Here is a 15,600-nt window from a genome sequence, read left to right on the forward strand (position 1 = left end):
CTAGTTGTTTGGAAGGTCGTGTCTGTGGACACACACTGCATGAGCTGAATGTGTAGTGGCCTGTCATAGGAGGGAGGCCCCAGAGCTGTGGTTGCTGCAAGGTTTTTGGGGTGGTGGTCTGGTATGTACAACTATGTATTTGATGTTCGCAGTTCATCTAAAAGAAAACCAAGGGGTAGCGGGTGACATATCCCCTGTGTGTAGTATGGGCAAGTGCTTCTTGAGGATCTTTTTAATCTGGTTGGACTGGGGTGTGAAAGATGTGACACAGGTAATCACATTAGAGGGTGCCCGTTCACATTGTTCTTAAAGGCCCTGCCTGTTCCTCGCTCTCTTGTGTGCCCTCTGTACCACGTCTTTGGGATAATATCTGGCTACTAGATCTGAGCTAAGAGATTTAGTCTGGTATTTGTAGTCATCAATGGCACTACAGTTGTGTCGCAGTCACAAGAATTGCCCAAAATGGAGGTTTTCACGCAGGTGCTTAGGGTGGTGGCTGTCGTACCTGAGAATGCTGGTGCTTCTTTTATGTTTAATGGTGAGCTTTCCTTCATTGAGTGAGATCAAAATGTCTAAAAAAGTTCATTCTGTGGTAGAGAGATTCCTACTGGATCTTAGGAAATGGTCAAGAGTGTTTATCCATTCACATAACTCAAAACAGGAGCCTGAAGGACCTTGCCACAGGATGAGCAGATTTCTCTGCATTATATGCGCTTTACTGGAACATGCTTTAAACAATGAGAACCAGGGCACTACTTTATCACTATGGTTACCTCTTCTGATTTCAGATTAATTGTAGTGCCCCTTGGTTTTCCCCTTGGACCACATATGAGGCATTTTCAGGAGTCCCTTGCTTGCCATTGTGACTCTGATTATTTCACAATTGTATACCCTTTTGCTATACCTCTATTAACACTGGTCTGCATATATTATATGTCTCCTTTATGTAAACGTTTTCATCATTCCGTGTTTCTGAAGGGAAACCTGCTATTTCAGGCCTAATCCTGAACTTGGTACTCTCATGATGATACCTTCTAAGGATTTGAGATTATGATCATATAATAGATTAGAGCAGGTATTCTTCCTTACTCGTGAATATCTCTCTATTTCTCGTTTCCAGCATGACCTATAGAATGAACACCTAAAGATGGTGGGCCCGATTCACAGAACTATCTTAAGACAAAATCCTAAACTTACTACCATTTTGGTATTCACAGAAGGCACTTACTCATTTTGGTATTCACAGAAGGCACTTACTCATTTCGGTATTCACAGAAGTTAGGAGTCCTAACTTTAGGACTCCTAAATGCCTTCTGTGAATACCGAAAGTCTTAAAATTAGGTTTTTTCTCAGTTTAGTAGTAGTATAGCTAGGACTCCTAACTTTAGGACTCCTAAATGCCTTCTGTGAATACCGAAAGTCTTAAAATTAGGATTTGTCTCAATTTAGTAGTAGTAAAGTTAGGAGTCCTAACTTTAGGACTCCTAAACTGAGAAAAATACTAATTTTAAGACTTTCGGTATTCACAGAAGGCATTTAGGAGTCCTAAAGTTAGGACTCCTAACTTCTGTGAATACTGAAGTGAGTAAGTGTCTTCTGTGAATACCAAAATGAGTAAGTGCCTTCTGTGAATACGAAAATGGTAGTAAGTTTAGGATTTTCTCTTAAGTTAGTTCTGTGAATCAGGCCCGGTCTATCTACTTCTTCCCACCACCTTCTATTTAATCCTCATGATTCTTTTATTTAAGGTTGACACAATGGTACATGTTGAGTGCACGCGAGCTCTGTTCATCTTGCGTGTCCTCGTGAGCATGAGCGTGATGACATAGTGTGTTGCACTCATGGTCTCCTTACAATGTTCTTGAGGGTTCTTTCCTCGTGGGGAGAATGTTTGTATTAGATAATGTTGGGGGTGGATATAGGTATGTAAAATAACGGTAGGCGGTCATTCTGGCCCCGATTCACAGAACTAACTTAAGACAAAATCCTAAACTTACTACCATTTTCCTATTCACAGAAGGCACTTACTCATTTTGGTATTCACAGAAGACACTTACTCACTTTGGTATTCACAGATGTTAGGAGTCCTAACTTTAGGACTCCTAAATGCCTTCTGTAAATACCGAAAGTCTTAAAATTAGGATTTTTCTCAGTTTAGGAGTCCTAAAGTTAGGAGTCCTAACTATACTACTACTAAACTGAGAAAAATCCTAATTTTAAGGCTTTCGGTATTCACAGAAGGCATTTAGGAGTCCTAAAGTTCAGAGTCCTAACTTTACTACTACTAAATTGAGAAAAATGCTAATTTTAAGACTTTCGGTATTCACAGAAGGCATTTAGGAGTCCTAAAGTTAGGAGTCCTAACTTTACTACTACTAAATTGAGAAAAATGCTAATTTTAAGACTTTCGGTATTCACAGAAGGCATTTAGGAGTCCTAAAGTTAGGAGTCCTAACTATCCTACCACTAAACTGAGAAAAATCCTAATTTTAAGACTTTTGGTATTCACAGAAGGCATTTAGGAGTCCTAAAGTTAGGACTCCTAACTTCTGTGAATACCGAAATGAGTAAGTGCCTTCTGTGAATACCAAAATGAGTAAGTGCCTTCTGTGAATACCAAAATGGTAGTAAGTTTAGGATTTTGTCTTAAGTTAGTTTTGTGAATCGGGCCCTCTGTAACTATCACTTGAAGAGTGCACTTCTACTGCAATAAAGCTGGATCTTCATCTACGCATCTAGACTCCTTTATTTGCTATTGTATGCTGAAGGATTCATGTGGATTTACTTCCTACACTGGCGACAAGTAGGCACGAAGCTGAGTTGTTTGGTGCATTTTGAACGACTTTGATACTTCCCGCACTGAAGTGCGTGCAGTCTATGGATTTGATTTTCCGACTAAGAAATTTAGAATATCGAAGGCGGTATTACTATTTGCATATTGTTTTATTTTGGATCTCGTTTGAGGAATTGAGGAATTTAGGAATTTCCCTACCTTTTGCCATACTAAGCTCAAGCACCCTGCGCTCTCCTTCAACTGCCGATCTTCATCGTCATTTCCTGTGGTGAGGCAGAAACCATCATCACGTGTGCGGGCATTGCTGTATCCAAGGCAACATCGTAACATGCGCTATTCAACGCTACGCTTTTTGGATTTGTTTCCACTTTCCGTGTGTAGGCATTGCTGTATTCAAGGTAACGTTGTAACCTGCGCACGTCAACTCTGTTTGCTTTGGATCTGTTTCCATGGTAACCATCGAGTCACTAATACCGGAGATGTTTATCTTCAAAACGGGAGTACATTACGGAAACATTTTCATGCGTGCAAGTTTCTTTTTCAGTTTGTGAGTGTATACAGTGTATTTTATATGCACACAAGCTTTTAACTGGTAACTATTGATTTCATGACAGTTCTTTCATCGAACTAACAACTAAACAAGGTTTATCACCTTAAAATCAAGAAAGCTAAGCATATTTATTCTTATTTCTGCACCACAGCCAATCTTTTGCAATATATCCAAGCTGATTTTTTTTTTTTAAATGTTCTTGTATTTTCATTTTAACTCATTGTTTTCATCTGTAATATGCCCACAATTTATATTTCAAGTTAATCTTATTTATTCAGTTCTACTTTTAACAATATTGCATTGTATTATGGCTGGTATTGTTCCCCTCCTTCATTTTTATCTTCCCCTGGTGAACCATCATAGGATTGGGAGATATGGGAACCAGTGTTTCTAGCTTATGTTGAAGTTTTAGAAGGAGAAGAGTGTGAACCAGAAAGAAAATTTGCATTGTTGAAACATTGTTTAGGTGGTATTGGTCTCAAAGAAGTCAAAAATGTACCTGCTCTTATTAATCCTGGCAATTTCAATGTATATCAATATGCATCTTTGCAACTTAATTTAAGATACGGGAAAACGAAACATTTGGTCATGGAAAGATTTATTTTTTATTCTAGAATACATCAACCTGAGGAGACTATTGAAGATTTTGTTTCAGCACTGAGGTCTCTTGCAGTAACTTGTGATTTTGAGCATATTTCCTATGAACAGCTATGCTTAGAGATCAAATTCTTATGAGAACTAATAATAAAAAAGTCCGAGAAAGGTTGTGGACCACATCTGATATGTCCCTAAATGCAGCTATTGACATTGCCAAATCTATTGAGCATTCAGAAAAATTTGTGAAGGAGATTAGAGGCAATGAAAAATGTGAAGTATTTAGTATTTCTAAAGAAACAGACAAAAGCAAGAAAAGAAAACACATTTTCAAAAGAATGACAATTTTAAAAAACCTGATGGGAAATATATTAGTAATAGGATCGATAATAGAAAGCATGTACTGTCATGTTCTAGATGTTGGAGTCCTGGGCATTCAGGAAATTCAAAACGATGCCCGCTAGTGACAAGATTTGTTATAAGTGTGGAAAAAGGGGACATTTCAATAAATTGTGTAGGTCTGTATCCAAAAGAGTAAATGTGATCCAAGGTTACAGTGAATGTGAAGGTTTTTATGATGACCATGAAAATGATATCAACACTGTCACTAATATTTGTGGGAGTGATGCCGTCAGCAAGTTTCCTTCTTGCACTATTACTGTTGATGGTGTTGAAGTACAACTTCTTGTCAATTCATGTGCATGGTATACCATCATTGCACAAAATGTTGTAAATGATAAATGGCCAAACAAGAAATTGTTTCCCCCCAATGTAGCACCCGGTGGATACACTGGACATAAGATTGATTTGGTGGGATATTTTTGGGCCAATTTAAAATGTTCAGGACGATACACATATGGTAAAATGTATGTAGCAAAATCTGGACACTCTCTTCTGGGTTGGCCACACCAAGAGCAAATGGGGATTAAACTTGACCCTAGAGCTGATCCACCTGTTTATGTGATTAATCTTCAAAAGATTCCAGATAATGACAATTCTATATTTGTTTCAAATTTAAACAACACATTTCCAAATGATTTTAGCAACAAATTGGGAGAGTAGCAAGGATTTAAACATAGCATTGAGCTCTGTTCATCTCGCGTGTCCTCGTGAGCATGAGCGTGGCATGGTGTGTAGCGCTCATGGTCACCTTACAATCTTCTTGAGGATTCTTTTCTCGTGGGGAGAATGTTTGTATTAGAAAATGTTGGGGGTGGATATAGGTATGTGAAATAACGGTAGGAGGTCATTCTGTAACTGGCACTTGAAGAGTGCACTTCTACTGCAATAAAGCTGGATCTTCATCTACGCATCTAGACTCCTTTATTTGCTATTGTATGCTTAAGGATTCATGTGGATTTACTTCCTACAGCACACACTGAGGCACTATCTCAATGATGCATGTGGGTCAGAGGTCCTATGCACCCATGAGCACCTCTGGGACACTAAAGTTCCTCAAATATTTTTTTTTTCCCTAGCCATCCTTTTTATTGTATGAATTAATGTTATATATTTTCCTATTTCAGACCAGTGCTTGAAATCTGTTGTGAGCCCCCACTAATGCTTTAATAAATTCAGAACGGATGGCAGTTGCCACTCATTTTTTAACACAGACAGCGCCTCGATGAAGGTTGCCCTTCCTCTTCAATCAGTTTCTAACTTCCAAAACGTGTGTCAGCGCAAGTCTGTCTATGTATATTCTGCTTAAAAATCAGGAGAGAGTGGATCACTGGTCCTGAAAGAACCAAAGTTAGCAACAGTAGTTCAGAGACTGTTAAGAAACCCTCAATCACGTTTATTGCAAGTGGTGTTCCAGCGGTATGTTCGATTATCCGCTTATGCTTAACAACGTGACAGCATCATCATTGGGTTACTGTGTGCTTCCTCCACCCGGAGGTTTTTTGCCTCTGGTTTTTTCAGTAGTGATCGTGGTGATAAAAAAGTACCCGTGTGTGGTGAAGTGATCCCCGTGAGTGTGAGATAAAAGACTCGTCCGACCAGTCAATAAATTTTAATAGAACTGGGTGCGAGTTTATTAAAAACGCTTTTCGTGCAGTAATAGACGCTTTAGGTCTAGTGCACTTTGTGAAATAGTCCAAAAAAAGGGAGGTCGACATGTTTCAGCCCTATGTCGTGCCCCTAAGGGTCAGGTGGGCTTTCATCAGGACCTAGTGTAAGTGTGGGGACCCTGATATCTAAGGGACTCCCAAGTTAGGGTGGATTGATTGGTCCAACCGGTATTAAGTAGTTCAAATTGAACCTATTTAGAAACATGAGAAAAAAGGGGGAGAAAAGAGAATGAAACAGACCCTTATATAATCAAGATGAGAACTGTCGTTATGTTCAAAAACTCGAGCATCAGCCGTTGTTGCAACTACAAAATGGCAATACTTCAGTAGTGACAATGGCAAAAGACATTCACTCTTATTTTGGCATTGAGTAACGGCAAAAGAAGCCCTCTTTTTACATTTTAAAAGTAACTTAGCAAGAAAAAAACGAAACTTAGCAAGAAAAAACTTAGCAAGAAAAAACTGGCACAAACTAAATTCTCTAAGTAAGCACAAAGCACAAACTATCTTCATAATGATATTAAGACCATTCGCATACGTGCAGAGCACGCTCGTTTCTAGAGTTATCCAGTTTCAGGAAAAGAAGGGGGGGGCAGGGGGGGGGCACAGAATGTTATATTGCCGGTGTTGTTATCCGTGAGCGTTCATCTACAGTGACAATAGATATACACATTGGCATTGAGTAACGGCAAGAAGAAGCCCTCTTTTTATATGTGGAAACAACTGGCACAAACAGAATTCTCTGAATAAGCAAAAAACCACGTGGTGTCTTTTGGTTGATATTTGGACCATCCGCGTGTAGCGTGTGAAACACGCTTATTATGTACCCAGTTTCAATAATATCGGAGTTTATATCAGGGTGGTGTAGGATAATAGTTGCAAATGTGAAGCTCAAAAGTAAAGGCTAACAATTATCTGAGTCTGAAATTTGGCTATGCGAAAAAACATGTTCAAGCATATCAATCATACACTTCTGTTGACATAGATGAGGACGATACCTTGTTTACTCATTAAGAGGAAACCCATCAGGTACAGGAGGTAAAATCCCGCTCTTAAAAGAAGGGAGAAACAAAAGGACAGTCAAGGTATTAAAAAAGGTATACATTACATCCCTTCGTCCCTCCGTCGGCGTCCTCGTGTTTGTTCCGGCCGTTACCTTGTGCAGGGAGGTTTGGAGACTTGTTCTGCCGCTGCCTCTCTCTACCCGGAATGCGCTTCAGTAACGCCGGGTCATTTTTAAAGTAGTCAGAATCCATCGCATGAATTGACAGTGAAAACAGACTGAGTTACTTGCGAAAAACACTATGTTAAAAACAGAGATCGTGCTTTGTATAAATAAGTCTTTAGCTGGAAATTCGAGTTACTTCTTAGTATGTATATTATCAAGGCGATTGTACTCAGGTGACAAAAGATACATCATGTCTACATCGGGAAATGCCAAAAAGATCGCAATGTTCATCTGGCTCCGTGGATTGTCTCAATAAAGTTTGGAAGTACATTCTAAGCGTGCACGTCAGTCTGAGAGGGCCATGCAATTTCTAGGATTTTCACGGTTCTCTGCCTATGATGTTATTGAAAGTACTTTCTAGGCGTGCACGTCAATTTGGGGGGGCCATGCAATTTCTAGGATTTTCACGGTTAACTGCCTCTGATGTTGTTGAGATCATTTAGCAGACGGATATCTTATGTGTAACATATCTTGTATGAAGATTCCTATTCACAGTAGAGGGATGTTCCAATTACTTTTTTATAATGTAGGAATCCACATCACCTCGACTTATATTGTGGCCAGAGTCTATAAAGGGGGGCGCTTTTATGTCAGTGATGCTTATGTCCACAAAGTTTGTAGATGGATAGTGAGGGGAATTAAGGATTGGTTGAGACCCAACACAGGTGTATCCATCATCTACGATATTAATCCTGCTCCAGTATTCTTTGTTCATAGAGTGGTTATCATTTGTTAATACTTAACCATGGGATATTGTCGTTTAGTCCATGTACATGGGTACATAAGCGGTGGACCCATCTTTGTTCTTTTTCGAACAGAGTTCTTTCTGCATTTTGGTTTTTGACAGTGAGGGTTTCCAAAATGACCCACTGAAGGTGATTAATTGTGTGTCCTTTTTCCAGATAATGACTGCTCATCTTAGTGGTACTCTTTTTACACTTGATATTGCTCCTATGTTCACAGAGTCGTTGTTTGACTCTGCGGCATGTCATCCCAATATAGCGTAATTTGCAAGGGCATGTAATCATATAGATTACATGGGTGGTGTTACAGTTGGTATGTGCTCGGATCGTCCATAGTAAATCTGGCAGTAGTTGTAGGGTTTTTGTGGCTGTAGTTAAGTGACATACGGAGCACGTGCCACAGGGGTAGTGGCCAGTTACCGGTGTTCTGCTCCAGAGACTCATGGTCGTATCCAGACTTGGTTTAGGAGGGGGTCTTGTGTGTACCAGTATGTCTTTTAAATTACGGGTCCTCTTGTTTGAGAACCTAGGTTTTGGCCATTTCAAGGCCCCTGACGTGAGGATCCTCCAGTTCTTGTTGATTATTTTCTTGACGTCATTGGATACCAGGCTATAAGTGCTGACACATGTGACCAGATCCTTAGTGGGTTCTTTCACAGAAGTTTCCATTAGGGCTTCTCTCTGTTGATTTCTAGCCCTCTTATGACATTTTTTGATGGTACGTAGAGGGTAGTCTCTGTTCCTCAGTTTCTCGCTTAGATCTTTCGCTTGTTCTTTGTATATTCTGCTTCACAAATTGAAAAAAGGATATAAGAAGTTTTAAAGCTGTATGACACTTTGAATCACAATATGGAATAATTATCATGATTTATCTGTGTTTATTGTTTTGACATATTTGTCTTTTGTAGAGTAGGATTGGATATAACTGTTCTTTAAACACATAATGTTGTTATGTCCCTTGTCTTGGTTTTGTTTATGTATGTTCTTAACTTATGTGGCGCTCACAACATATGTGTATATATATTTGTTTTTTATAAAAAAATATTTTCTGATACAAAATACAAATATTTATATTGAGGAAAAATAAACTATGAATTGAACTGGGCTGACATATTTTTCCTTACTATTGTAAATGTATTGTTCTTGTACTTATCAAAATGGAGAAGTTTATGTTTGTTTTTGCCGTTAGTATCCATCAAGATTCAGCCAGCAGGGCCGTCATTCTTCTGCTACTAGCAGGTTTAGGGGTGTTCCAAGAAGGGTACTTCGGATGCCACTTTTATGCAACAAGCCAGCCCGTGGGTGGGGGAAACTCCTGTCCACTCCATAACCAATGGAGCAAAAGATCTCAGGGGTGACCCTACCCCTTTGTGCAGCACTTACTGTGTATTTACTGCACACTATCCCAAATTGCACTTCTCCACCTAAATCCAACATGGTAGACCAGGTTTTCCCCTGGGCAGAGCTCCCTGTGCCCATCCACAAGTGTGACTGGGATAATGGGCAAAGGGATGTGGTCACTACATGTCAGTTCTGGGACAGCTTCCCCTCCTACTGTATTTGATGCCAAGCTGACGAGAAAGGCAATGGAGGGAGAACTAGGTGTGAGCTGCCAGTGATAGGGCAGGAACCCTTTGAAGCGCAGGAAGGGGCTTGTCACAATCCCCCAGGCCATCCTGCTCAAAGAAGAATAAAACCTCTCCACACCTGAGCCTTTTGTCCACTGTCTGAAAGTGATCCACACGTCACCTAGGAGGAGCCATTAATCAGTCAGGTGACACTGGACATTGGCAAAAAGGCACATTTGGCTTAGGCAGGAAAATGACACATTTCCAAAAGTGTCATTTTCAAAATAATGATATAAAGTCTGACTTTCCCATTAAGTACCATTTTTAAATATTATTGAAATAGGTCCTTGAATCATTTTTCTAGCTGCTTCAAAATTAAGCATTTAATTTGTTATAGTGTAACCCAGTGTTTCCCTATGGGAGAGCTTACTTGCTACAGTAAAAAAACGACTTTTGAGGTGTTTCACTGCCAGGACATGTAATACTTTACATATACATGCTAAACTTTTTTAATACCATGCACACTGCCCTGCGTGCATTTTGGCCTCTTTTAGGGGTGACTTATAATAATTTACAAGCATTGGCAAAGCCAATAGGTCTCCTCTCTGGAGAGCTAATAGCTTTAGCAATGTGTTTCGCCGATGCAGGCGGGAAAAAAAATGCCGATCTGAAATGAAAAAGTGAAAGTGAAGCAATGCTAATGGATGAGAAAAAAAACATTTGCCTAAAAAACATTTTGCCAAAAATAATTTCTCTAAAGCAAAAGTTCAGCGATACAATGCCGAAGTGAAAAGCAATGCTGATGCGTATGGAAAAAATAAATAAATGCGTATCTGGAATGATGAAAAAAGAAAGTGACTTAAATGACAAAATGAAAGGATAAAAACATAGTGTTGATAGAGGCAGAAGTTCAGTAGCGGAGGGACAAAAATGTAACCAAATTAATTAGTACTTCTTGTCCTTGCTGCCAAAAAGTAAAAGGAAGTGACGTTAGACGTGTGGTGGCCAATTAGGATACAGCTACAGTGACTGATAATAAATCCTGCAAATGGCAATTAATGGTGGGGCTCCGGAGCCCTTAACTGCATACAATACCCCTCACAGCAAAAGTGCATGCCCGCTGTTAGACGAGACCTAAAAAGGAAGGTTTAGGCCTGGCAAAAGGGTTATTTTGCCAGGTTGAAATTGCAGTTTAGAACAGCAGTGGCATAATGCAAAATGATGTCCCCTACCTACAGAACGCACTCAGGGGCCCTTGAGTCTCCCATATCTAATGAATATTCTTTGACCTTGGACTGGAGTTGTCATTCTTAAAGGGTAGCCCCCCCTCTGGAGTGTGGTGGGACCCCTGGTGCAGCAGAGGCTGCAGGGGTGTGCATTTCACCCCTGTAGAACTGCCCACCCATGCTGAAATTGAAGACCTACAGACATGTTTTACAGTGCTACTTTAGTTGTTGGCCCAATGACTTCTGCACTTCACTAGTAGCATTTAATGTTCAGGCCTTGGGTACATATTGTTACAAATATTAGGAATTTAAAATTAAATTAAATGTGCCAAATAGGTTTATGCCAATTTCACCATGTTTAAAAAGGGGAGCACAAGCATTTCATCACTGGTTAACAGGAGTAAAGTGTGCAGAATACTTTCACCAATAAAAATGTGTTCAGCTACAGAAGAGAAAAATTTTGGGGAATACCATGCATAAGATGGTATTTTTTAACAGGCCGGCAGACTCACACAAATATCATTTAAACATCTAAAAATTGTGTTGAAAGTCCTCTCCAATTCAAAATGGAAACTGGCATCCAGTTTGGAACACACTACATGGTAAATTGAAAGTTAAACCGTTACACCCATAATTTAAAGAAATGTTAAAAGTACACTGCTTTAGATAACTCCTCATTGGCTCTTGATCTGTGCTAGCAGCAAGTTAGAAAGCACCTACAGGCCCAGCATCAGTGCGCTATTAAATTGCAATAATTAATATTATCATCTGCTGTTTCCTAAAATCACTTCATAGACTTACCACATACATTTTGGGGGAAAACGGCCTTCACAAAGCAGGCTGCGCCATGCGTGCCATTTCCCACCAAGCGGAACCACAGTTACCTTAATCAGGCATATTACTTACACATGCATATGCGTGGTTAAGGCAGTGCATGGTCTAAATGTGCGGATGGGCGGGCACAGGAAAAGGAAGGATTGATTGTGAGAGGACGCGGTCTGATTATTGGGGCTAGGTTTGGTGTTTGGGGGTGGGGGTGGGGGTGACGTTTTTAGGGGTGGGAGTAGTTTTTGGGGCTCAGGGAGGTCGGGTGTTTATAGGGCAGGGGGGCGGGTTTTAGGGCTCTGGGCAAGCGGGTAGTTTTCAGCGGTGGGGTGTCAGTTTTTAGGGCTCATGGCGGGGGCTGGGATTGGGGTAGTTTTTAGGATGTGGGAGTCAGTTTTTAGGGCTCAAGTTGGGGTGGGGCGGGGGAAGGAAGAAGTTTTCAGGGCTGGGGCATTTGAGGGTGCAGGGCGGGGGAGGTTCCGGTTTTTAGGGGCGGGGTGAAGTTTGTAGGGGTGGGAGTAGTTTATAGGGCTCAGGGCGGGCGGGTATTTATAGGGCAGGGGCCGGGTTTAGGGCTCCCGGCAAGGGGGTAGTTTTCAGCGGTGGAGTGTCAGTTTTTAGGGGACGGGGTGCTGGGGTTCAGGTAGTTTTTAGATTGTGGGAGTCAGTTTTAGGGCTCAAGTCGGGCGGGTGGGGGTAAGGAAGAAGTTTTCAGGGCTGGGGCATTTTAGGGCTCAGGGCGGGGGGGCTGGGTCGGGACGTGTTTAGAACGTGGGGGCATGTTTTAGGGCTCAAGGCGGGGTAGAGACAGTTTTCAGGGATGGGGGCAGTTTTAGGGCTCAAGGGTGGATCTGGGTGGGGTTTCTTTTTAATACATGGGGCAGGAATTTAGGGCTCAGGGTGGGGAGGCTGTGGTGTGATCTTTACCACACATATCCCTTTACCAATCATGCCTTTACCACAAAATTGCGTGGTAAACACACGCTTGAACTGGTTTGTGGTGTCATACTTGCTTGGAAAAGTCATGCGTGGTAAAGGAATGTGTTGTTAAGATGCATTCATTGTTGGGGCAGCGAGGTAGAGGCACGTGTGATTTAGCCGTGCGTGCTTCTGTCATACATCCCTTTTTTGGATATATAATTCTGCATAGTTTAGCGTAGTAAATTACCTCACTAGACTAATACACCTCATTTTCTGGATATTAGAGGATTAAATACCACATGTTGACTCCTCCAGACTACAATAAAATTAGCAGTATAGAATTAAGTGAGTAACCTAATAGCTCCAGGTGATGTATGACACCACAAACCAGTTCTAGGTGATTTTTACCCACCAACACTTTGCATGCTGGCTGGGATAATTTACATACCTACGATGCAAAAATGCAAATTTCAGGATGCAACCCACGTCTGGCTAAATATTCAGGATTTGATGATGGTGTCACATGTGCCATGAAGACACTTGGCTGTCATCAATACTACGTACGGAATAAAATGCAAATTGGGTGTACACTACTTATCATAATTAAAAAATAACGTTGCTACCAGAAAACTCAGACTTCCTGTTATCGTTTTACTGAGCACATTTTTTCTCATAAGGATAAACTCCGATTTCTGTTTTTCCGTGTTACACACTTGACCTCAGTTAGCCTCTAGTGCTTAAAATAGAGCACCACTTCTCGCAATAAACGGGTACGACCTGCTGTGTAAGTCCGAGGATTAATACAATAAAACTCTTTCAGCCTTTTTCCCTGATATATGTCCACAACACCCGTAGAATCTTCATGTGTCCAGGCTTTTTGTTTTTGTTTAATTTTCTTATTGACTTGTTATAATATGCCTGTGGTGCTGTCGCTGTACCTGCAGAGCACCGGCTTAAAAAGAGCTGTGTACATAAAAGCATACTCTGGGGCGCCGTGTAAAATACGAGACATCTGTTCACCATAAAGTGCGAGAACCCTGCAGCTTGGCTAACATGTCACCATGCCGCCTAGTTCCTATGGCAACATGAAACCAATGAATGAGCCCACATCACACAGACGGGGGATGGAGGGGAGCCAGTATGTGTGAAATTGATTCAGTTGTATACATGGATATGTAGGAGTGAAAATTGCCAGGATCACGTTTCTGGTAGGGTTCTGCATTCTTCTTTGCAATGCGTGTTTCTTTGTGTATATTTGTATTCCGTGTTTCGATCCTAGCCTTGCTGTTTTGCCTGCCGTGCTGTATGTTGAAGGAATTGTTACTGCACACTGTCTCTGCAACAGCACACCACGCACGTTACGCCTCGCCCTGTTACTACTACCAATCCTACACACACGAGTGCCCTCCCAGAAGGCACGTCTGTGCCAGCTCGTTGACGCTGCCGGGTATGCACGCGCAGATATGCCCCTGTTTCGGTTTCTTTATTTGGTCACATTTCTTGCCAGGTGCAACTGGAAAGGCGCGGGCAGAAAATGCTGCATGCTGTGATATAGTGAGCGTACGCGTGGAAAAGTTGACCCCAAATATACGCGCTGAGGCGGAGTTTACCAATCAGCAATGAATTCTGTGCATGATGAATATGAAATGTGGTACATTCCTGCCAGTAGCCGCTGCAGACTGAAACTGCAAGTGCATGCGTTTTGCCCCAGTGATCAGAAACGTCCCCCCCCACACACACCACACTCTAGACTCCCCCTGGCACCTGCAATAGGGCGCCACACATTCTGGGTCTCTCAATGCACCCGTTTGGGGGTTCTGCTTGCCATGCAGGTGCTTGGTCCTGGGAGCCTTTTGTTGCTCATTTCTAAGAGAATATTTTATCCGGCGCCTTGATTGCACCTTATTTTGCGAGAAGCCAGCAAGCATCACATGTCTCCCACTGGCATCTCTCAGCACAAACCTGTGTGTAGCAAAGCGTGTCACCACCACCTCCTGCGTCTGGGGTTTATTTCAAGCCAAACCATGCTCTGAAACACCAGAGTCCATGGGGAAGACTGCGATGCTTGGAACGAGAGCTGTATGTCCACCATGTACATTGCTGTGTTAAAGAAATCCATGCACAGTAAGTAATGCGGCTCATCCTGAGACCTTTTTTTCTGTGTGAAGCAGGCAGTTTCTTCGTTTTTGCCTCCCGTGCTGTGTTAACAGATACTATTTGATAGTACTACAATAGTATGTATTTTTGCTTGTCATGCTGGGCGCGAGCAGTGGGTGTGTGTTTTAGAGGGGTGGGAGGCAAGCCCATAGCTGAAGGTAAATGACTTTTGCATACAATTGTATCTGCCGCATGCACACACCGCTTGAATGTGCACAGCGACCAAATATTGCTCATTTAAATGTATATCTTCTGTGAGTTCAGGTGCAGCTCGTCGCTTCCCTTGATTTTTAGGCATCATTTGTCACTGATTTACGCACACATGCATGTACATCCACACGCGTACGCACGCATATCTATATATATTGGATAGATACATATATGTAATCTCCATGGAAATATCTTTAGCGAGGCTGTCCTGTATGCATATATTCACGAAAACTGTGGCCAACTATTTAGCCCACATATATTTAGCAGGGGAAGGGTAATCTAAAACCATATTCAAGATTCAGTTTGACAAATTGTGTGCCATTCTACACGGAGGAGCTCACACCACCCTCTTTACATTTAATTTCTTCTATATCGCACATATTTCCACACAACCAGTAATTTTCGGTTCTACAACATCTGGATAGCAAAACTTATTTTGATATTTTATTAGCCATTCCATATCATGTTATAATGGTCGTTGTATTCTTTAAAGCAACAGTGTTCGGTATGTTGTAAGCAGAAGAGGCACACAAATAAAAAAATACCACATGACATCGACAGGAGAGAATATTTTTTCTTTTCTGGAAGATGCAAGGCTGTTGTTTTTCCCTTTTAATTTTTAAAACATGTATGATGTGTTCGACAACTCAGCAATTTTATTGAATGCAGGTTTTCCTCGACCCTTCAGACTGTATAGTAAGTTAGACTATTCTAT

At 41.3% G+C, this 15,600-nt stretch overlaps 1 protein-coding gene across 2 annotated transcripts in view; it reads left to right on the forward strand.

Annotated features, from left to right (window-relative positions):
- Positions 1-14,166: 14,166 nt before the first annotated feature.
- MYO16 (myosin XVI) overlaps positions 14,167-15,600 on the forward strand; it is a 2,357,781-nt gene continuing 2,356,347 nt past the window's right edge. For both annotated transcript variants that reach the window (XM_085622905.1, XM_085622906.1), the window contains exon 1: positions 14,167-14,642. In XM_085622905.1, the coding sequence (XP_085479031.1) occupies positions 14,600-14,642 (43 nt within the window). In that variant the 5' untranslated portion in view covers positions 14,167-14,599. The remainder of the gene's footprint in view (positions 14,643-15,600) is intronic.

Source organism: Triturus cristatus, chromosome 8 (genome assembly GCF_964204655.1).
Source record: "Triturus cristatus chromosome 8, aTriCri1.1, whole genome shotgun sequence".
NCBI lineage: Eukaryota > Metazoa > Chordata > Amphibia > Caudata > Salamandridae > Triturus > Triturus cristatus.